This window comes from Pelodiscus sinensis, chromosome 8 (assembly GCF_052426305.1).
Source record: "Pelodiscus sinensis isolate ZL-2025 chromosome 8, ASM5242630v1, whole genome shotgun sequence".
NCBI lineage: Eukaryota > Metazoa > Chordata > Testudines > Trionychidae > Pelodiscus > Pelodiscus sinensis.
Window position 1 is genome coordinate 8,940,358 of NC_143059.1, and position 23,897 is coordinate 8,964,254.

The following is a 23,897-nucleotide window of genomic DNA, read 5'->3' on the forward strand; positions in this document are numbered from 1 at the left end:
GTTAGGTCAAGCTCATTTTTAAGTGTAGACCAGGCCTGAGAGCGCCAGGGACACAACCCTGATCTCCTGACTTCTAGCCAGGTGCTGTTAGCTCTTTTAAAAGGCATCAGAATTTTGGGTTAATAGATAGTATATGGTGAATAGTAGGGATGGGATGAGCTAACTGTGTGATGCTTACTGGTTATGGTTAACTGGTGAGGGCTGGAAAAAAACCCACCCGACATGGGCAGGGAGCCAGAGCGGCCTTGTCTGCAATAGGTCCAGCCCAGTGTGCTGCAGGCAGGAGAACACCAGCCCACTAGGGTAAGCCTGGCCTGGCCGAAGCAACATGACAGAGGCAAAAGCTCTCTAGTCCGGCTCTGGCGGGCCCCCATCCCATCCCCATTTAAATGGTTAACAGGTTAAACATAATGTTTAAACCGTTAACTGATTGCATCCCCAGTGAAAGTCAGTAAAGGAGTGTAATTGGGCTTAATCTCTAGCTCAGAGAGTCCAAGTACAGCGGATTAAGTGAACCCTTCCAAAAATACAGTGAGCTATCTGATTGAGGGACTTTACTGGAATACATCACACTTGTATAAACAGGAAAACGTCTTTTTTTCCCAGAGTATTTTGAATACAGACTGGCAGAAGTGGGACATGTTTCCTCCTCCCTCAAGATATTCTATAGGTTTGACAATGCACTCCCACGCCACCTGGAACATTTTTATAATGCAGGAGAAATCACTGTTATTAAGCCCACCTAACTGGGACTACTGCCAGGGAACAGAGGCAGAGGAATGCATTTTAGTGACTGTACCTGCGGATAGATGGCACACTTAGTCTGTTTAAACAACATACCTGATGCTGTTTGCAAGCCTAAACACAACAGTATGCTAGCAGGAATGATCCACTGAGAGTCCTCTTTCTCACTTCTGACCGCTTCCGTGCTCAATTTTGGCCCCCATGAGTTAATTTGATCTTGTTTAAAAGGCTTGTACATGGCTTATATCAAAAACAAGTCTTGAGGCCTAAATTAATATCTCTCAGCAAGATGTATCTGTCGCAGAGACACTGACAATGAGGAATTTGTAAAATTCAAATGCTTCTGTTTCCACCAGGGTTTGAGTGAGTTAAGCAGATTCTACCTTAACTCAAAGCAGTGGATGAAAACTTGCCTTATATACTACAACACTAATATTGTCCACGACTAGAATATTCTTGCTTTCACATTGTATACCGAAACATTTAGACACAACACACGTGCATAACAACAACACAAATTCAAGGCTTAGTAAAACTAGTAAAAAACTTGAGTGCTGTGACATGCAAAAGGAGAGCATGCTAGAAGGTTTACAGGACAACAAACGAGTAAACCATACCTCTAGCATCAGCACTTCAAAATCAACCAGACTTTCATCTACTGCTCTAATCCTTCCAAATACCAATATTTTTGAGCTACTGAGTGTAACATAAAATGTGCAGAAGATACCCTGCTATTACTTTTGCAGTCACCTGAAAATGATTTTCTCTTGTATATTCAGTATGTATATTGTTCACTACAGAACATAAAAGGCTCCCAACCCACTTCCCCCATTTAAAATGCTCATTCATTTCCTTAATTCTTTTAAACATTTTTTTTTACAAATGTTCCATCTGTCAAAAGACAGTTGCATGACATTAAGTTATCAAAGGCTTTAAAACTTCAAGCATTTTATGCATGACTGAAAACAATGCGTTTCTCTCAAGTGAAATCACCCCCAAAATTTCATGACTATTTTCTACAATACCGCTTGTGGAAGTAAAAGGTCACAATTTACCAAGGCTCACTACATTTTTTCAACATGTCTGCCATCTCACGTTGCTCCTTGTGCAATATTTACTTAGTAATTCACAGCCTGCATATTCTGTGGAACATGGGAACTCACTGCACTGAGAATACATTTCTGATCAGACTCATTTTCTTAGGTAAAAATTGGGACAGTAATAGCTGCCACTTTTGTGCTAAAATAAAACAGTAAATACTTAAAAAAAATTGGGAACGGCAAGGGGAAAGCCTACATTTTTAGATTTGTGCCTAGAAATGTAAAATTACTGTGCTCAGAAATGAGTATGAGCGATGAGGACCAGAGTACAAGTTTTTAGAAAGGCTCGTAAATACTATTACATGTCATTGCCTACATTTCCATTTTTGCTTTAATAAACAATGAATAGATTTTAAATGAATATTCAGAAAAGAATGGAGACAAGAAAAGAGGAGGAAAGACTCAGTCCTCTGTCCTACTTATTGTATCTGTTAGTTAATCTATTTGTGTTTCCCAAATGGTGTTCCGCAGAACCCAGGGGTTCCCGAAAAGTGAAAATAAGGGTTCCGCACGAAAATTCCATTACAACAACATTTTATGATTAAAAAAATGAATATTTAAGCATTTATGAATTTTATTGAAAACAATTTTCATTTGTGGTGACCTCATGACCTTGTTTAGTGTTTGTTTATTATTATCCTTACTTATTTGTGGTCTACTTTTTCAGCTCCATATATAAGACTGTTATTAGGGGTTCCGCAACATTCTTTCGAGTTTAAAAGGGTTCTGTGGCCAAATAAAATTGGGAAACAGTGACTTAATTAGCAACAGGGGTTACATCTGTGGCCCCAATACTGCAGAGAGCCACAGAACATGGCTCTTTCCTTACTAGTTGCGTGAATGGGAGTGCACTTTCAGGGACTTGGCGGAGCACAATGACTGTGCAATCACATGTGACCAGATGGGGCAAGAAGCAGTATCAGGACATGAGAACAGGATTATTTCAACCTGAATCATATTGTCTGTATCTCTAAGTAGGTCTTCATTTGAAATTGGGGACTTAGAAGAATGGTTAGAATGATACACACACCTAGGTCCAGAGAACAAATCACGGCATATTCTCATATTACCATTTACATTCCAGTGGAAAATAATCTGACATATTGTATCAAATTGACATTATACAGTAAACTTCCGATAATCCGGCACCTTTAGGATCCAGGAGGTGCCGGACTATCAGAAGGGGGGGCTATGAGGGGTCTGGAGAGGGGTGGGAGGGGATGACACCCCAGACCCCTCATAGCCCCCCCTTACGATAGTCCGGCTCTGCCCCAGGCGTCCCTGATTCAGCTGCTGCTGGTCAGTTTCAGTAGCAGCTGAATCGGGAATGCCTACAATAGAGCAGCTGGGGTGCTGCTGGGTTGGTCCCACAGCGCCAAAGGACGGCGCTGCGGGACCAACCCGGCAGGACCCCAGCTGCTCTGCCCCAGGAGTCCCCGATTCAGCCGCCGCTGAAACAGATCAGCGGCTGATTCCAGGAAGCCCGGGGCAGAGCTGTTCTGCCTGGAGCTTCCTGGAATCAGCCGCTGATCTGTTTCAGCAGCGGCTGACTGGGGACCCCTGGGGCAGAGCAGCTGGGGTCCTGCCAGGTTGGTCCCGCAGCGCCGATGGGCAGCGCTATGAGACCAACCCCGCAGCACCCCAGCTGCTCTGCCCCAGGCGTCCAGATTCAGCCTGCTCTGCCCTGGGCTTCCTGGAATCAGCCGCTGACCTGTTTCAGCGGCGGCTGAATCGGGGACCCCTGGGGCAGAGCAGCTGGGGTCCTTCCGGGTTGGTCCCGCAGCGCTGTCCTTTGGCGCTGCGGGACCAACCCGGCAGCACTCCAGCTGCTCTGCCCCAGGTGTCCCCAAGAGCATCTGGGGTGCTGCTGGGTTGGTCCCGTAGCCCCGAGGGGCAGCGCTATGAGACCAACCCAGCAGCACCCCAGCTGCTCTGCTCCCGGTTTCCCAGATTCAGCTGCTGGTCAGTTTCAGCAGCAGCAGGTGAATGAGGGAAGCCTGTCCGGCTGCCCCAGCACTTCTGGGTTCCTGATGGTGCCGGACCATCAGGAGTCCCGGAGCATTGGATGCCGGACTAATGGAGTTTTACTGTATCATTATATTAAATACTTTCTTTGAAACTATGTCGCTCATTATTGAAGCTTAAAAAAAAAAAACAATCAACCAAACCTAAGGGTATGTTTGCCAAGGTATTCAGCTGTCTTTTTTTTAAGTCATTCTAATTCCTAATCAAACCAGTATGCCTAATGAGTCCAAGATGGCCTGTCAACTTAAATTATCTGTTTGTCTGTCTGTTTACTGTATTCTGTCTGTCTACAGTTCTTTTTTTAATCTCTGTGAAGTTCAGTTATTGAGTCCCAGATTTCCTTCTGGAAGGAATCTCTAACAGATTATCTTTCATGGTGATATGTTGATGATTTGCTAATATACAGCTTATAAATGTAAGAAACCTGAAGAAATCTCTGAGAAGCAGAGCAGCTCAGAGGAGAGGAGAAACAAGAGATTTTAATAGCTTACCCAGCACTGCAGTTTGATTAAAATAAAAATCTTAAACATATGTCTTAACTAGAAGAATATTTTGGGATGATTTAAAAGTTTCTGATTTAAAAATGTAAAATAGTATCTTCCATTAATTTTTACTATCAAGAGATTTCTATATTATATGTATTCATGCTGAGCCACATTTAGCTCACATTTTTCATAAACAATCATAGCAGTTAATAGGAGAATGCATAAGTCAGACAAGCAGGATTTGGCCCTACAAAGTATAGTCTAACAATAAAATAGAAAAGCTTCAGAAGGGTAGCCGAGTTAGTCTGTAACAGGAAAAACTTAAAAAACAACAAATAGTCCGGTAGCATTTTAAAGACTAATAAGACATGTAGGTTGTATCATGAGCTTTTGTGGGTAATCAGGTGAAAAAAGATCTATCTTTCAGCAGTGCACGATTATTTCTTACATTATTTTTTCTAATGTTATGTGCTGTCCAATTGTAAATGAATGACTAATTTTCTTTAGGAGATTATTCCTCAGTGTTTGAATAAATTATGATCACATGAGCTGCAAAGTATGTGCATAAATACAGAAAACTACTAAGTAAGGGCCATTCTGATCCAAGATTAATGCGAATGTCACGAATATCAAGCAACATGTTAACTTGGGAAAGAGCAAACCAGTTCAGATAAATTAAGATCTGATTTCGAGTTTCATTCAGAACTCAAACTGAACTTGACACTTAAGAATTTCAGACTCATCAGTTTGGCTTTTGGGCTTGTTTTTAAAGTTTCAGTTGCCTCTATCATTTGTACCTTGTCTGGAACTAGAAAGGAAAATTCCAATATACCACAAGGAAGAATACATTTTCAGAATTTTCGGAAGACAAAACCAAGAATCACTGAAAATCTAAGGAGAACACCAGCCTGAATTTCATCGTAAAGTTGGTTGGAGAAGAGTATCCAAACACAAAGTAGTAAAAAAGACCCTCTCAGCTTTTCAGAGGTTTGCACGAATGGAGTGACTTAGACCAGGTTTACACTAAAGAGAAAGATCGAATGAAGATACACAACTCCAGCTATATTCATTACATTGCTGGAGTCCACGTACTTTATTTTGAGTTTCCCCACCATTCCAACAGTGGGAGGCTGACAGAACGAATGCTCCTGTAGGCTTCCATTACTCCTTGCAGTGGCTGGAATGTCAGCCACCAAGGGGGGGGGGGATGCCCTCTGAGTTCGATGTAGCTGTCTTTACTAGACTTGCTAAATCGAACCCAGAAAGATTGATCACGGCAGCGTCGATCTTCCCCAGAGTGTCGACATGGCCTTAGAAGCCTAGTGGCTGCATTCTGGAGCAGTGGTTCTCAACCAGGGTACATCTATGGGTACACAGTGGTCTTTCTGAGGGCACATCAACTCATTTAGATATTGCCTTGTTTTAGGACAGGCTACATAAAAAGCACTAACAAAATCAGAACAGTCTAAAATGTCATACAATCCTCGTTTATACTGCTCTATATACTAGTCACTGAAATGTAACTACTATATCTATATTCCAATTGAATTTTTGTTTATAATTATACACTAAAAGGTGAAAGGAAGCAATTTTTCAGTCACATTGTGCTGTGATACTTTTGCATTTTGATGTTCAATTTAGTAAGCAAGTGAGGTGAAACTTGGGGCATGCAAGACAAATCAGACTCTTGAAAGAGGTACAGAGTCTAGAGAAGTAGACAGCTACTGCTCTAGAGTCTCTGCTCTGGTTCCCTATCATCCGGCAGATGCTGGACATGGAGGTGTCCAGGATCATTGACAGGAGGTGACAATGGTGTCTGTTGCCCGGGGCCCAAGAAACACTGCAGAAAGAGCAGCAGCCAGAGACCTTCAAATCACCACCAGAGCCCCGTGTGTCAAAAAGGGCTGGGGGAGGGGGAGGCACCAAGCAATGCAGGCAGAGCTGGCCATAGCCCCGCTCCTTCCAGGTGTCCAGAGCTGAGCCCCTCCCCACCCCCACCCCAGCACATTGCCCAGGGCCCAGCCAAATTTGTCACTAGCCCTGGTGTGTCCTGTTCATCCATATATGGCCAGTGGAGCTGAGCTCCTGCATGCTAATCCAGGAGGGCCAGCCAACCAGCTCCAAAAGAAGCCCCGGTAGCTTCAGCTGAGCTGAAAGTGTGAAGATGAGGAGGACTAAACACAGGATATAGGGACAGGTTGGCAATCTCAGAACTCCTTCAGCAGATCACCAAGGGGAAATAATAGCCCCACAATATTCAAGACATACCTTATCGACTTGTCATTGGTGATACCCAAGGTAAAAAATGACTGCCTGCCTTACTGAGTTTATAATCTCTCTTTTGTTCCCTGATCTACAGGTCCTGTATGATAGTGCATTTCCCAGATCACATAGCTTTTCCCCCTCCTCGCTTCCTGTTATATCTAACTTTTTTCCGGCATCTGTTTTTGTCCAGTATCAATCATTGAAAACTACTATGACTGTTCTGTATGATCCCTGCATGCTACTAATTTAGTTAACAATTACTTCCACACTCTCATCCTTTGTAGCATGCAATATATTACTAAGTGCCTGATGTCCAGATAATATAATGGCTCACATGTTACCACTGCAATTCGTAACACAATATATTCTTCAGCAGTATAATCCCATATTGTCTGCTAAGTAGACTTTATATTTAGAAATCCACCTATCCAATTGCTTGAGTACATAATACACATCTCTTGTACAGGACTTGCTTTGTCTAGTCAGTAGTTCATGCTTATACGAAGCATGAACATACTGGCAATGTTTCATGTTATCGTGAAATAAGCTATACAAATACTGCATATAACGTTGGCAGTGTGATGATGCAAGCAGATTATAAACTTCGCTGTTTCACACTGCATATCACCTTTCATCTGCAGAAAGCAAATACACAACTCAATGAAGCCTCACAACATCCCTATGAGGTAGGTATTATTCTATTAATTATAATACGTCAGCTGAACCACAGAGAAATTACATTATTACCCAAAGACAAACACAGGTACTCAGTGGCTGAGTCAAAAGCAGGAGCGAGGCATTCAGATTGCTGGTACCCTGTACTACCCGCTAGACCATTCTTCTCTTTAGAGAACGGATGATGCAATACAGAAACTAGAGCCAACACTCTCAGTTTGTGAACTGAACGCCCACAGACCGCAATGGGAAAGCCATGAACCTCTGACAATGTCACATCTAGTAGCATATTTGCATCCCCCCCCCCCAAATGGCCTTCTAGAAACATTTGCAAAAAAGGGCATACAAAAATCTTGCCGTTAGAAATTAATGGAAAGGTGGGACTGCACGAGCGTATGGAACAGAACAGATTCCTTATGTGCACACTTTAAAAGTAAAAAGTACAGTGAATAACATTTTTTATCATTATTTCCATGAGTAACTTTAGAAAAGTAGAGATGCCTCCCTCTGAATTAACTTTATTTCAATTGTCCTTTCTTTAAAATAAGCACATTCCAGGATTCACATTAAATAATCTATGGTCATTTCAAGCCAGTTACTAAACATGGCTCCCATGCTTTATAGAGTTATAATGCATTGAAAAGTTTTTGGATCATTTGTGTGCTGCAGCTGTAGTACACTGGGCTATAGCTGTATCAGGTATCATCAGGTAAGCAAGGTTTGAACCAGTCAATATTTGTATGGGAAACCTCAGTGTGCTATTTTATGATTTATGAAATACTAAGTGACACTTTGCCTAAAGTCAGCATTGAACAAATTCTCTTGCATGGTGTTCTATCAACTCTACTCTAAGATGTTATATTATTGGAATAGCCGCGATGCTGAGGTCCTACGCATTTGGTATAATTAAAAAACTCACAAGCTATTTTGCAACAGAAAACTGTGTTTGAACAACAGCAATTACATTCTTCCTCCAAACTCCTTTTATTCCCAAGTTATCTGTGCATCTCACCCCAGGGGTGAAGGTTTCTGTAATGAGGAAAATTATTTTTATAGTGTGTAAAAAGTTTTGGGATTTTTCTGGTTGAAAGGCACCGTGTAAACATAAGGTCAGAATTAATGGGGGTTTTTTCTTAAATGACTGATGATATTGGCAATGCTTTCTGAGCGTAGGTTCCAGCTACTTCCATAGGTATAACTTTACAGCAAATTCTCTTCAAAATATATCCTTGGTCTTGAAATTGGATAACATAATTTTCTATTATTTTTGAAACAAGAACTGAGAAATACTTTTTTTAAACTTTATACTATACGTAATACTGTAATTTGGATAGACGCCTTATTTTATATGTACAATATTTGTGGTGTGTGTGTGTGCGCGCGCGTATGCATGTGCACTCTCTACTACCACATTGTGTGTGTTTCTCTCAAAGAGAAAATCAAACACACATGCTATTTAAGAGTCTGAACAACATCTTTCAACAAAGTTTAGCTGCTTTCATTTTGTAGACACTTTTAATTTTATCTGGAAACTTTTTGACATTAGAAATAGAACAACTTGTAGTTTCTCATTATGGTTGCTGCCAGAATCTATGCTTGGTTGCTCAACTAAAGACCTTGCATTGCTAATTACTTCCACATGCCCATATCCCAAGTGAAAGAAAACTTATTGGTTCTGACAGCCCATTCTCTCAACACTGAATTCCAAATGAAAACTCAAATTTTGGCCAAACATAACATTTCATCAATCTTGTTCTACTGACTGGAAAAGCAACATCAAACAAGCAGAGCTAATGGCTTTTTACTGAGCAGTTCCCAAGCTTATATTCTCTGATGATAGATCCACGTGAGCAAAGGACTTCTTTAAAGTACTTAGTAATTAGCTTTTGAACCAAGAAACAATGCGTAAAGTAAATTGAACCATCCATATGCCGATGACAGAGTGAATTCAGTTGACAAATGATATGGACAGCAGAGACCAACAGAGAAAGAGCTAAAACAAACAAAGTGCATAGAAATAAAGCAAAAAGAAAAAAAAGTGATAAAATAAGATGAAGCAAGCCCCAAAGCTAGCGGGAAGCCTGTGATCTGGGAGTTGAGGCCTTCAGGATATTGGAATTTAATTGAAGATCAGGTCCAAGTTTAGAGACAACAGAGCAATGCTGGGTACCAGTGACCAAAAAAAGAAAGAAAAAAAAGACTAGACTAGGGGGGATTAAAACTGTATTTTTATAACTGTACTGTATTTATTAGGTCAAATTCTGTGCTGGTGAAACTTCAGTAATAATTGCACCATCAAATGCTGTAGTTTTATGTTTGCAAAACTCCTAGACTTGAAAAATCTGGGACAATGTGTAGGAAACTGAGTAGACGGGTATTAAAAACAAACATTTTGGGGAAACTAGTGATTCCTCTCTCTCTGATGGTCAGAGAAGGCAAATGACAAATGAGAAGGCACATCTTGAGGATTAACTCAATTGGTCTGGGTCAGCTGTGCTGTCAGATGCCCGTACTGGTAGCAGTTGTGTATTTTAGGCATTCAAGAGCATATTTTTAAAGTGGTTAAGGAGTTATCTGCTTTACTGGGGACATACTGTAATGCTCAGTGGTACAAGTCTGTGGTACAAGGAAAAGGTTTTATTTGTGGGTCACATGATGTAAATCAGTGCTCAGGAATTAGCTGGTAAATGGTTACAGATTTTTGGAGCTTCTCAACTCAGCAAGGAAGATAATATCAAGTTATTTCTCTTATTTCTGTCACACGACAATGAGATGTCAAGTGATGGGTTCAAAGGAACTAGGTTGAAATGCTTAATTCTCGAAGATGAGGGGAGGGACAAAATTTGGATTCCTCCAGAAAGGGTTATTTGGAGTATCCTCTATTAAGTGCTGTGCAAAGGAGTATGCAAAAGGTCTTGAGGGTAATGGACCAGTTTTCTCCATCTCTGTACTGGAATGGCAGACAGATGAGTGGAACTAAAGATGAGATGGGAAAACTGTTAAGGTGGGACCAAAAGGAGAATATTATTCTCTTGGTATCTAAGTCTTATTTGAGGCTATTTCTCAACAGATCTAACATGGCTTTCGGATAGACTTGGTTATAACATGGTAAAGATGAAAACAGGCATTCAATGGAAACGCAGTTAATGCGTGAAAGTTTACGTGGCCTGTTTAAGCGTAAGTGTTGCTACCAGCCAAAAAGAATTATTTGTATGTGTTTATAGCACTACCCTGATATTGACTCTCTCATTTTTTTTAGGATTAACATAGCTTTTGGGGTGTGTAGGTGGGCATGTAATGGTCTTTAAAAGACTGCTCTGAACCCTAAGAGTGCCCTGAGCACCTGCAAACACAAAAATAAGCCCATTGGAGCTGCATATAGTTAGCGTCTTTTAGAATTTGATCAATGAAAAGTAGCAACATCACCTTCCAGTAGGGCCATCGTGATGAAATTAGCTGGACAACATTAAGTGCCCATGTCGTATTCTGGCATGATCAATTTTCTTATGGATTAAGTAATTTCAAAATGACAACCAGTCTAATTGCTTGTTTAAAATACAGTCAAGTGATGTCTAACTGGTTGATGCTTAGAAAAGCACAATATGACCTTTGTCCATAAGCTAACTGCAGATGCAATAGCAGGGTTCCTTCCAGAATGTGTCCATTTAGTTCTAGTGGTATCTAGAGATTTTCTTTAAAAGGGGGATAAAATATTGTGACTTGTACCTTAGCATGGCCCAGGTCTCTAAGAACATAGTGTGACAACTCTCTGGTGGTAACATGTGATGTCACAGAGCACAAGCATTAGGCAGTGTCCATGAGTCAGATGTCACCACCTGCAGGGGCTCTTTAGCGTGTCACCACCACACCTGGTCTTTTTAGACTTACTTTCTGCCTCGGGTTGAGTTAAAAGTCCCGCCGTATTTCTTCCGATTAAGGATGAGAGCAGCAATTTCTGGCACGTAGCGAGCAAACATTGCCTACATGCATGAAACAAAAAAAACAAAAAAAAGAAAATGGCATGCAGAGAGTGTTCTACTGCAGCAGAGGCAGCAGAGCCCCCTTGGAATACTTACTTTCTTCCACTAACCGCACTATAGGAACCACCATATTTCTTGCGGTTTCCTATTAACTCTATGATTTCAGGGACGTAGCTGGCAAACATGGCCTAAGAAGAAGATAGGAGACAGAAGAAAAGACTAAAAAGAGAGGCCAAAGAAAGGGGGATGATGAATATTTTCAGAAGATATATATCTTTAAGATCTGAAAATGCAAAAGAATTAAACCCAAATAAAAGTATTTTTAAAAATGAAAAAAATGGGGAAAAAAAAACAAATTTTTATAAAACAAAACAAGAGGACTCAACGTAAAAGTTGATCTTGAAGAAGATGGACATTTGGTAAACTAAAAGCAATGGTTAAAAGAGGGGAAAAAAAGCACACAAAATAAAAGAACAAAATAAAGTCAAATGTGGGATTTGATTGTAAAATATTGGTTGTGTCTAATTCTTTCGGAAAAGGGTGGGGATGGAATTACACAAAGATTACATGCTACAAAAAACAAAAGGGGATATTAATATTTTTAGGTTTTTTTAAAAAAGATGGGTGGACTTTTTTCCCCTTAATTAAGATTCAAAGGAAGACAAAAACAATATGGTGCCAGGCGTTCCCCCACATTCAAGAAACAAAATGGAGTCAATCCCCCTTAAACAAAAAACAAAAACAACCTTTTTCAAAAGTTTTGTTTTTAAAAGGGTTGTAAGCACACGTGAGAGAAAAAGGTAGTAAGGAGAAAAAAAAATGATCTGCCATGTTTTGTCCAACAAACATCTTGCTCGTGGCTGGATACTTCTAAGAGCTGCTGCCAGTCAACTTGGTCTCTTTATCCAGATGCAAATACGTGTGTTTTTTGAAGTGCATATATATTATACATATTGCATTGATAATGTATCTGTTATACATATACCTCCTACAGAGAGACGTATGCATATGTACAATAAATATGTGTGCATAATAACAATACATATATGCACATAAATGTGCAATACATGTATGGTGAATGAATTTTAAGCCACACTTACCTTACAGGGTATTAATCTTAGCATAAACTGCTCTTTTAAAAGACAAAATGTAGCAGTTGCTGTAGTGGTACTAGTAATGATAAAAAAAGATAATTTGACATAGAACAATTAGTAGCTTTAGTGCTAAGTATATACTTATTTGAACAGGAGAAGTGATACAATTTGCTGAGTTAAAAAAATGGTTGTGTTTATACTAAGTGAGGCTACTGCCAGAGGACATGATGACATGGTTGCATGTCTGAAATTAAAGAGAACATTGGTTGTTAGTGTCTGGATCAGGCATGCTGCTCTTTAAGGCAGTACTAAGCCACAGTGTTTGTTGGAATTCTGGGAAGGAACACGGGGGTCGGGAGGGGCTCTTGAAACCGCAAACTTCCTTCAAAATATCAATGACCATTATCAAACAATGCACAACAGTAATTGTTACTGAAAATAATGGACTGTAAATAATACTATAAATACAATTGCTAAGGCATTTCATGTATTTACATGCATTACTTTGTAAATGGATTAAACATATTCTTACTGCAGATGAATTACAATCTCTGCAAAAATGTGACAAGACCTAGCTTAACAATACTTATCTATAAAATGAAAAAGGAGTGTGGCTGAATGGTTTAAAATTCCTGTATTATGTTTTTAACTTACTCAACAAAATACTATAGCTCAGGTTGCTACTTAATAGATTTAGGGGGTATAAAAATCTGTATTAAAGCAGTAATAGCAATAAAGAGATTTTACCAATCCCCCGAGGATGAAGAAGACCATGAAAAGGCGACCAAGGGTTGTTTTTGCATAAACGTCTCCATAGCCAACAGTGGACATTGTAACCATTAGTAAATATACACATTCCCAATATGTAAGTGATTGGTTATTTTGGAAATTTTCCCATGGATCCCCTGAGTTCTCCACCTATGATATGAAAGGACAAACACATTGATTTAATATGGCAGTAACAGATTAACACTAGCTAATTTTAATTTTAACTCTAATTGGTATGCATGTAATGCTGGAAACATTTTACTCATAAAGGACCAAATTCTGCCTTAATTAAAACTGTACATGTACCCTGTTACCATTCAGAGTCTTCTTGCTTACATTATTTGTGGAAATCACCAATCATTATTATTTAATTTAATAGTCTGACCTTCCTTTTCCTTCTAAAATAACACACATCCAGTGATGTCATGTACACAGTAATTACCCACACGTATGCATCATCAAAAACAGATCTCTGGCTCCAAAAATTCATAACTTTTAGTTTCATAAGCACAAACGTCTATCATCATCAAAACTTGAATCTTCACTATCTATTGACAGTAGCATGATTCATGTCAACCAATGAATAATTATAGACGACTAAACAGTTAACAAGTTCTTGCTATACCCAGCAGAGAGAAATGTTACAGTTATCAAGAGTTTGTTATGGCCTAACTTATGAACTGGTTGAGATCTTTAAGCTAAAGTTATTTTATAACCCTCTATTTTCATGTGTCTGTAAGAATATGGGAATTGCCACACTAGATCAGACATAGGGTTTTTCTAATTCAGCATCCTTTCTCTGACCATTACCAGAACCAGCTTAGGATGACTATAAAGGCTAATTCCAGTCTGAAAATCATCAAGGAGCAAATTTTCAAAAAGATCCCTGTAGTGAACCTGGAATGTTAATAAGTGCATTAATCTATGCAATCAAAACTCTGGGGGGCTTCTTTGTGTGCTCAAGTGAGGGAGTCTATGTTGTTGAATTTGGGCAGAAGTACACGCACAGAGCCGGTCTTAGGGGCGCCATTTTCAAGGGGCTGCTGACAGAGCCGGTCTTTGACTGCGACCACTTTTCAGCCCAACTTCCTGAATCCTTCCCCCAGGTTTCCCTGGTTACTCCCCAACCGCTCCCCTTCTCCCCCCCCCCCACACTTTTTTTTTGCTTGACAAATTTTTGTCCGGTATGTTTTTTAAACCATCTGGGAACCCTACGGGCAAGCTGGGCAATCGCCTGGGGCCACCAATTGGTTAGGACCGGCTTTCTACATGTAGACAAATAGAGGCCCTTGAAAATACTTGGGAGCAATTTAAAAGGCCCATCAGTGAAAAGTTGTCTCAAACTTCTGAATATGGAAATAAAGCAGTTTTAAAAACAGTAAGTTTGCTATTTTTAATCATTCCTTCAAAGCTTCTTGACTATTCAAGCTACAAGACCAGGAACCAAAGCAGAGATCTTGTTTCCTAATTTTAGATAAAAGTTCTCCAACTCCAAGCAAGGTAACAGAGATCTATGTTTAAAATTACTACAGAACAGGGGTTCCCAAACTACCATCTATAGATCACTTGCTGGTAATCATAGGAAAACTGGCTGATTCTATGCGTCTGGCTCCCCCTCTTATTTTCCAGATCATTAATTTTATTAAAAAGCATCTAAAATACATTAAGTAATTCCCAAATTTTATTTTCCCACGTAGCCAGTTACCACAGGGATGTTGTATGATCATGGAAGAGAATCTTTCAGATTATGATCATCTTTAATAAGATGTGGTCCACATTATCTGGTTCAGCTGCACCATAAAGAAAATATGAAGAAAACTGAGACATGTTGCATAAAAATGCCTCTGCCTGAGCTTACTTGATTTATATACATGGGTTTTCTGAAACTACACCAAACTGTAAGGTCTAAGGTTTTAAACTGCAACTCATTGTGATCTTTGTCAAACTTTGTAATTTGTGTAACTCTCAGAAATTTACTGTAAACTGCAACTTTATAATCTTTTTAACTCTCAGCCACCTTGTTTGTAACTTTCCTTAAGCTGCATTCTCTCCTGGGTGAATGGAGAGAGAGAGTGAGTGTGAAGAAGACTGGGAACCATGGAGCACATTTCAATGAATCATCACAGTCTGGGCATGCTCCCTGCTGCATAAAGGGAAGTCTGGGCATGCTCCCTGATGATGAGGTGAATGAGTCACAGGAGCCAGTCAGACACTATATAAAGAGGAGCACGTGAGACCCTCTCTTTTTCCTTCCCCTGCTCCTGAGAAGCTCCCCTCCAGTGTCTCTCCTCCTGACCAGCTTCCCCAGCTTGATAAGCAGACAGACCCTCCAGGATCCACATGCCTTGGTTCCTTCTGCATCCCATATGTCTGTGTAAGTGTGTGAGTGCCTGAGGGCAGGAATGAATGGGTGTGAATGAGTGAATGAATGGAGGGCTGTGTGCTTGCTTGCTTGCTTGCTTGCTTGCTTGCTTGCTTGCTTGCTTGCTTGCTTGCGCGCGCGCGCGAGAGAGAGAGAGAGAGAGAGAGAGAGAGAGAGAGAGAGAGAGAGAGAGAGAGAGAGAGAGAGAGAGTTCTATCTTCTTTAGTTTAAACCTTTGGTGGCTGCTTTCTCCTCTTTAGTCTTACCTAGTGGAAATAAACCCATACTAGTGTAACCCTGGGTGGTCTCCAGTGAGAATATTTTTGAGGTAACAAGACAGATGAACAACTACAGGTTACACCTCTGAAAACTGGCACTCTCTGGTCTGACAACTTCTGTGGTCCGGCAGGACCACAGATGCTCTTGGACCAGAGAGCCTAATAGCAGGAAGGTCAGCATCCCCGCTAGGACCGTGGGCAGCAGGGCCAGAGGAGCCCCACAGAAGTGATGGGGCCAGGGACCGGAGAACCCCAGCAGCCCGCAGCACCACAGGGCCGGGAGAAGCTGATAGCCTGCAGCAGCACGGGGTGAGGGGCTGGAGAAGCCCGGCTGCCCACAGCAGTGCTGGTTTGGGGAAATCTAGCTGCCCACAGCAGTGCGGGCCTGGGGAAATTTGGCTGCATGCGGTAGTGTGGGCTAGGCTGGAGAACCCCTGTCATCCCTGGCAGCCTGGGGCTGACAGCAGCACAGCAGACTGCTTGGCTGGGGAGAGGGCAGATGAGGCCAGAGGCAGGGACCGGCTGGCTTAGGCCCATGGCAGACGACACCTGCCTCTGGCCTGGTCTGGCAAATGTCATTCGAGACTGGTCAGGTCCAAACTGTGCTGGACCAGGGAATTCCAGCCTGTATTAAAAACCTGCTTCTCCTCAAATCTAGAAGAAGAATCCCCAGATTGCTAATAAATCATTACTAACAATGGCTGGCACAATTATAATGTTTTGTCCCTTTTCCAACCCACATTGCCTCTTTCACCAGTATAGCATTGTGGTGTGCACAGCACTAGGTCACTCTAAGTGGCGTCACTCGGAAAAGCAGGTTTTTTCACACCTCTGAGCAACATAGGTTAGAGTGACTTAAGCAGTAGTGTAGGCCTACCTCGAGTTTGGTCTTTTGAGGCACTAATTAAAAGTCTATGATGATGCTTGTATCACAAAGTCACTAAGGAGTATTTGTGATATAAGACAGACAAGGTGGGTAAGATGCGATAATTTATTTGGAGCTGTTTCTGCTGGTGAGAGACATAGATGCTAACTTTTATTTTTCCCTGGAAGTTCTCAAGCCCCACTCTGCCCTGAAGGCCCACCTCTGCTCTATCCCTTCCCTCAAGGCTCCGCCCTCCCTCCATCTCTTCTCATGCTACCTCCCTGCCTGGAGACCCCACCCTTGCTCTGCTTTCTCCCAGGCATCCCTGATTAGTTGATGGGGACATGACCAAAGAGCTGTGGCTTGTGGGTTCTGACCACCCACTGTTTTTCCCTATGGGTGCTCCAGTCCCATAAACCCATGGAGTCGGCATGAGCAGCAATCAAGCTAGGTCGAGCTCTTTTTAAAGTTGGGAAAGGAACTCTCAGGTCACAGCTAAATGGAAGATGGAACAGATATTTATCACATGTTGTAAAGGACCATTCAAGCCAGAATAGCCTGGTGAACACCTCTGTAGTCAACAGGCTTTAAAAACAAGGGGTTAGTGGGTTAGAGGTTGTTGTCATAGGCCATAAATCCAATGTGTCTGATTAATCCACAATTTTGGGACTCTAGCAGAGTAATGAATTTAAGCTCCCAGGCTCATCTTTTAAAAGTCTACTGCAGATTTCCTTCGAAAATGAGGTCTGATCGGTCAGCTACAGTGATCACTTTTTGAAAAGTGTTTAACTACAGGCGCTATGATGTTATCGTCTATCATTTTCCTCTGTGATATAGTGTACAATAAGAGGAGACTAAAAACTTGTTATCTTACTAAGCCTGAGTTGAATCTATTACATAATATGCCCCCTAAAGTCCTATTAAATTGTACTCACAAAATAAACACTTTGTTTCAAAACTTGGATTGCTTTTTTAACTTGTAAAATAATGGCATTAATCAGCATTTTAAAACTGGGCTTCTTTTAGTGATAGAAGTGTTTAAAACAGACAGCTAATCAATACTGAATAAGTATTTAAAACATCAAATAGATAATATTTTTTGGCAGGGAGTGAAAGTCATATGATTTTTTTTAACTCAATAAAGCAGCCCTAAGATCACTACTCTAAAGTGTCAGGAACTAGATTAATTCTTCTGAAAATATAGAACTGCTTATTCGGCAGAGCCTTGTGTTTCCCAAGATGGCCACTCTCAGAAATAGGGTGACATTACTATTTATGAAAACAAAAACAACAACAAAAATGGTAGCACCTTAGAGACTAACAAATATTTTATCTATCTAGTATCACGAACTTTTGTGGGCATAACTCACTTCTTCCGATGAGCCCATGAAAACTTATGATTCATATATAAATTTGTTAGTCTCTAAGGTCATGTCTACGCAACAAAATACAGGACTGTGTAGCACTTTAAATACTAACAAGATGTCTACACGACAGCATTATTTCGGAATAAAGAGCGTATCTACATTACAAGCCTTTATTTCGCAATAATGTTGAGCTGGAGGACTTCTTACTCCAACTCATGGTAACTCTCATTTCACGAGGGATAAGGGAAGTAAAAGGAAGAGTGTTCTTCCTTTGACTTCCTGCTGTGCAGACAGTGCCAAAAGCCGAATTAAGTGATTTCGACTTCAGGTACGCAACTGACGTAGTTGAAGTTGCATAGCTTATTCCGATGTTAGCCCTGTTGTATAGACATACCCTTAGGTGATACAGGACCACTTTGTTTTTTTAAGTTACAGATTAATATAGCTACCCCTCTGAGACTATTACTATTTATGCAACATCAGCTTTTGTCCATTCCCTCCCCTCCCCTTAAGAACACACACTAATTAGTAAAGCAATATTGCCATCTAGTGGTAGGATGTGATTACTGAAAGTTCTATTAAAATCCATGATTTATGTAACCATTGCTGAACCTAAACAGGGAGGCTAATGATGTGAATATTACTTACTGTTCAGAATCAGTTTTGGGTACCAGGCCTGAAAATCAGGCAGCTGTGATGCCTTTCTTTATTGTACTTTGTAACTGTGTTAAGAGATTGTCCTGAGCAAGGTCATTTTACATAATAAAGTAGCTCAGAGGAGCTGATCCATGAAAAAAAAATCCTGATGAAGTATTTTTAAGTATACTTACCAAATGTATGAACCCAGCTGCTGTCAGCCACGTGCTGATAAATATAGAGCACAGATTCACCAGCTTGATGGAATTACTGCACAAACAAATAGATATATATTATATTTCACAGCTAAGTTGTAACTGGAACACAAGTTATATAAACCATTTTGTAATGAATATCCCTACACAGACAAGCAGATCACTTTTATATACTTTAGGGCTGAAGTTCTTCATATTCATTTTAGTGGGAACAGAAGCAGGTGCTGTATGGGAATTTAAGAAATACTGAAAAATACCATATGCAAAAATATTTATTATTACATAACTCATAATTTCTTCCTTCATAGATTTCATATGGTTTTATATGCAACTTTTGTGAAGCTATGAAATGGAGAGAATAATAATTAACAAAAGTTTTCTGAGATCTGAGAGGATTTTCCAGCAGCAGGCAAGACAAAAATTGGGCATGTAAATTACATTTGCACCTGTGATCAAATATGAGATACCCATGGGCCTAAATCATTCATTCTTGCCCTATTTTCACATTTCCATTCCCCTTTCTCTTTTCCTCTGTCTATTCCTACTTGGATTAAGAATAGTACTTAGTTCAGTGTAAGTACTATGGGTTGGATTCTCAGCTGGTGCTAACTGGTGCAGATCTAAAAGCTACACCTATCTACCTCAGGTAGGAATTGGACTTTTATACCTGTAAAATGCATTTTTTAAACTGTTTCATTTCTTATGCCCTTTTGTATTTCCTCAGTATGCATTTTGCTTTTAACACCATTTCTATGAAAACCTTACATTCTGTGAGCAGCCCCATTAATGAAAAATGAATGTACTGAATTCAGTGGTACAGATGATAGCATGTAAACACTTGTGTAAATCATTGCAGGATTGAGGTTTTATTCTGCACATATAGAAAATAATCAGTGACCAGATTAGTGCAGTTAATCTGTAGGCACTATATGGCCATGAAGAAGCTGGATAGCATAAGGCCATTATGCCTACAGCTGAATGTCCTGTCCCTGTTGCAGGAAGAGGGGAGGCATTCTTCTTCAAGAGGGTAATGAAATTTGCAGTGTTCTCTAGTGCTTCTATGGCGCTTCCCCATATAGGCTGTGATTTTGAAATACCCTTGCTGGTGAAAACACTTCTTTGTATGAAAGAACAAAAGCAGGAAGGTCAATTTGCTTTCTTCTGTGAGATTATTGGGTTCGTTATTCCTGAGCATTCACACGGTTGGTAAGTATACGTAAACATATTAATGAATCCTCAAAGTTCTGCCTTTTTTGTGTGGAAATGATGTTTTTTCCCCAAAATGCGTTCCAGAAAATGCATTAATTATTTTACTATTTAAAAAGTTTCAATACTCAGATGATGGACTGCACATTAAGAACTAACTGATGTAAATAAATAAAATGAACTTTCTTTAGTACTTGCAAACATTTGTCAAATAATTTAACACGTGGATAGGTATCAGGATCAGCTACAGAACCATATACAAATAGGAAAAAGGTTAAATCCTAGAGAATATTATTTATTAGAAATTATTTGTATGCCTTTACTGTTGATATTAATAGTGCAGCTAAGCAACCCCAATATTAATGTTGTCATTTTACATACTCTTGGAATGTTTCAGAAAAACTTTGAGTAGCTGAAGTAATCTAAGGGCGGAAGATAAATTATTTTTATGTGTAGGAACTATTTTTTCCTAAAGCTTTCACAAACAGACATATCACGGCCCTGTTACATCAGTCTCCCCCCCCTCCCCCCGCCGATGTGAATTTGCACATGCACTGAAGAAAAAAGGAATTGTGCACTGTGCAATGCACTAATGACAGTGACAGATGTGTAAGATTAGACTTCCAAATTAAATAAAGGTTGTGTTTGGATTTTTTTTTTCATAAAGACATACTTTTGTTCAAACAGGAATTCAGGGAAATTCTGTCGCCTGAATTATACCATACAGGAGATCAGACAACATCAGGGGGGCCATCAGCCTCTCTGAACCCTTGAATCCTTCAGTGTACTCAGTGGCTTGCGGCAGTGCAGATGTCTGCCCCAGCAGAATAACATGCAGGACATAGTGAGTAAGGCAGCGGTTCTCAATCCACAGACTGTTTGCGATCCATGTGACATCCTCAGGGCCATACAAACCGTATTGTGTGGCTGCAGCCCACAGGATACCTGAGGTATGTCCACACTGCATTCTTCTTTCGAGAGAGGAGTGCAAATGCAGACAAATGAAATTGCAAATGAAGTGTGGATTTGATTTCCGCACTTCATTTGCATAATTGTGTCCAGCCGCTATTTCGAAATACCCTATTTCGAGATTAAAAAATGCCTTGTAAACGTGGTTATTTTGAAAGAAACCTTCTTATGAAATAACCGTTAAAACCTCATTTTTAAGGAGTAAGGGTTATTTCGAAAGAAGGGGTTTCTTTCAAAATAACTGCGTCAACACTGCGTTTATCTCGAAATAGGGTATTTCAAAAAGCGTCCGGATGCAATTATGAAAATGAAATGCGAGAAATACAAATCCACACTTTATTTGCAATTTCATTTGTCTGCATTTGCATTCCTCTCGAAAGAGGAATGCAGTGTAGACATACCCATGGTGTGCTGAATATGCAGCTCCCAATGGTAAACAGATCGAGAATCTCTGTTGTAAGGTTTGATTTTGACATTTGTTTATACATATATTTTATACATCTGTTTTCATTTTGTTTTATACTTAAAATTCAAATGGCTTTTATTAAAGAAATGATGGTGAAAGTACTATTAGTGGGTTTTAAAAAAAACGTTAAGAGTAACCTTCACACTGGTAGAAGATAATGGACTTATTATTTACTGCATGGGCAAATGCTAGTCATTCAATTTGCTAAATGCATTCATTCCAGCAATATATACCCCAATTCACTAAAGCATGTAAACAAGTGGATAACTTTAAGAACGTGACCTGTCCCAATGGAGTATATAAACAGTTAATGCCATATTACATCATATCCTCTTGGTGGCTACATTTGATTATAGCAAAGAATTCAAACCTTTGTCCTTAAATTAGAACAAAAGGCATAATTCATAAGCATGCCGTGCTTCATTATGAAAGTCTCAATATTGCTCATCCCATGAATTTCAAGAGGAGGACTGTATCTTCCCAATGATGCTACAATATATCAACTGGCTTCCAGGTGCTCTCTTAGCACACATAAATAATAGTAATCGCTGGTATTAAAGAACTACTTTGATTACTTCTTTAGGTCTGATGGGGTTTTTTTGCACATTTATTCATAATCGTACCCTGCCTGTCCTTTATGAAATACCCCTCTTTCTGCCAGAGACTAAATATAGATGAAAGATTAGTCACAAACATTTTTCTGCTCTTTAAGCTCTTTCCAACATCTGTGCAAAACCCTTATTACGAGGCTTGCCTAAAGCTCTGTAGTTTTATTGAAACCTTGGATAAAATAGCGAGGGGAAAAAAACTAACTAAATTCAATCATCTAAAATATGAGAGAAAAAATTAACAATTCTGAAAAAGATTCATTACATTTCATAAGTATATAAACCTTAAATCAATAAGGGACATAGTTAGCCTCCTAGAGGTCCAGGTTATACTAGGGCTGCAAATTCTTTCTGCATCTGCGGAGAGTCTGCTAAAGAAGAATTAAGGCATTTTTAAAATGTGCATATAATTACATGACACCCAACAACTACCTGCTAAATGTATTCCTTTTTCATTTGCAAAGTATTCTAGCCACTTCGTATGGATCACAGTGTTATGAATGGCCCTTCTGCTGATCGTATGAATGAGATTTGTTCCTTTAATCCTAGTCCTTCAATTGCTACATTCACTCAGCTTCTCTTTCTGACTTTGTATTATAGAAAATAAAGCCTTGCAGGCAGTAATTTTAACTTAGAAGTTAAAGTCAATCATATTTTCCAAGGGAGGGGAATTCTCTTCCTCTCCAGCAAGATCCAAATATTACAGGGTCTGTCTTTCCATGTGACCTAGAGAAGAAGGGATGTACTGCATAACCCACCAGTATTACAGTATATAGGGTAATAAGTGTTGCTACTGAACACACAACACACTGTATTCAAATGACCCCTTATGTTATTGTTTTAGGACATTCTTTACATGAATCACTTTTAAAAGAGGGATATGAAATAATACATCCAGAATTATTTAAATGATCCAAAGAATTAATGTTCAAGATACAATTATTTCAGTGTTTATTACTGTAGCTAAACATGTTAGAGAGTATCCTGAGCCTATTGATATTTGGCTTGCCTTGCAAATCTGCTGTTATTCGCTCATGCATGTCTCATTAGATTCAACAGATCTAGGCCTTCATATTCAGAGCTGAACAATATTTTAAAATTTCTACAGAAGCATAATACAGAATCCTAAAATGATGTACAGTTCTCTATCCAGGAGACACTTCACCTGTTTCAGGTGAAGTCATCTCCATGGTAGTGCACAGCAGCTGTTTAACAATATGCAGTACTAAAACACAGTGTAAGGCAGAAAGTGAGGTAGATTTACTGATGTTAGAATTTACTTAGGGAGAGTGTATTTAACCAAAACACGAATTTAGTCAGTTAACTGAGATAAGTGTTCTAACCCTTGGAAAAGTGCTAAAGGATGAGGAGTAACCACAAGCAGTCAGCACCTTAGTTTTACATTTCATTTGGAAAGACTAATAATACAATAATATTGAAAAGAAGCTTTCTTTTTCAACATTTGTTTTTACTTGGAGTCATTTTGATACCTAGCACCTCTGAGCATCACTGATGGAAAGTTTATTGGTGCTGGCTAGAATGCCACACTTTTTTTTTGTTTGTTTTTGCGCTATTATGTCAACAGCTATAAGGTCTGTCAAAATGGCCTTTTAGGCTAGATCAGCGAGAAGTCCTGTGGCACCTTATAGGCTGTCACAGGACTTCTCATTCTTGCAGATTCAGACTAACATGGCTACCTCTCTGATTCTTGTCACCATTTTATGCTAGATGCGTCTGGTTATTAATCACACTTAAGTGCATGGTAAGTTGTGGTCCATCATTAACTATT

General features: G+C 39.7%; 1 protein-coding gene across 20 annotated transcripts in view; it reads right to left on the reverse strand.

Moving 5' to 3' along the window:
- Nucleotides 1–23,897, reverse strand: part of KCNMA1 (potassium calcium-activated channel subfamily M alpha 1) — a 755,813-nt gene that overhangs the window by 219,001 nt on the left and 512,915 nt on the right. For all 20 annotated transcript variants that reach the window (XM_075934712.2, XM_075934716.2, XM_075934715.2 and 17 more), the window contains 3 exons: nucleotides 18,839–18,914; nucleotides 13,116–13,286; nucleotides 11,371–11,462 (listed from right to left, as the gene is read on the reverse strand). In XM_075934712.2, the coding sequence (XP_075790827.1) occupies nucleotides 11,371–11,462; nucleotides 13,116–13,286; nucleotides 18,839–18,914 (339 nt within the window). The remainder of the gene's footprint in view (nucleotides 1–11,370; nucleotides 11,463–13,115; nucleotides 13,287–18,838; nucleotides 18,915–23,897) is intronic.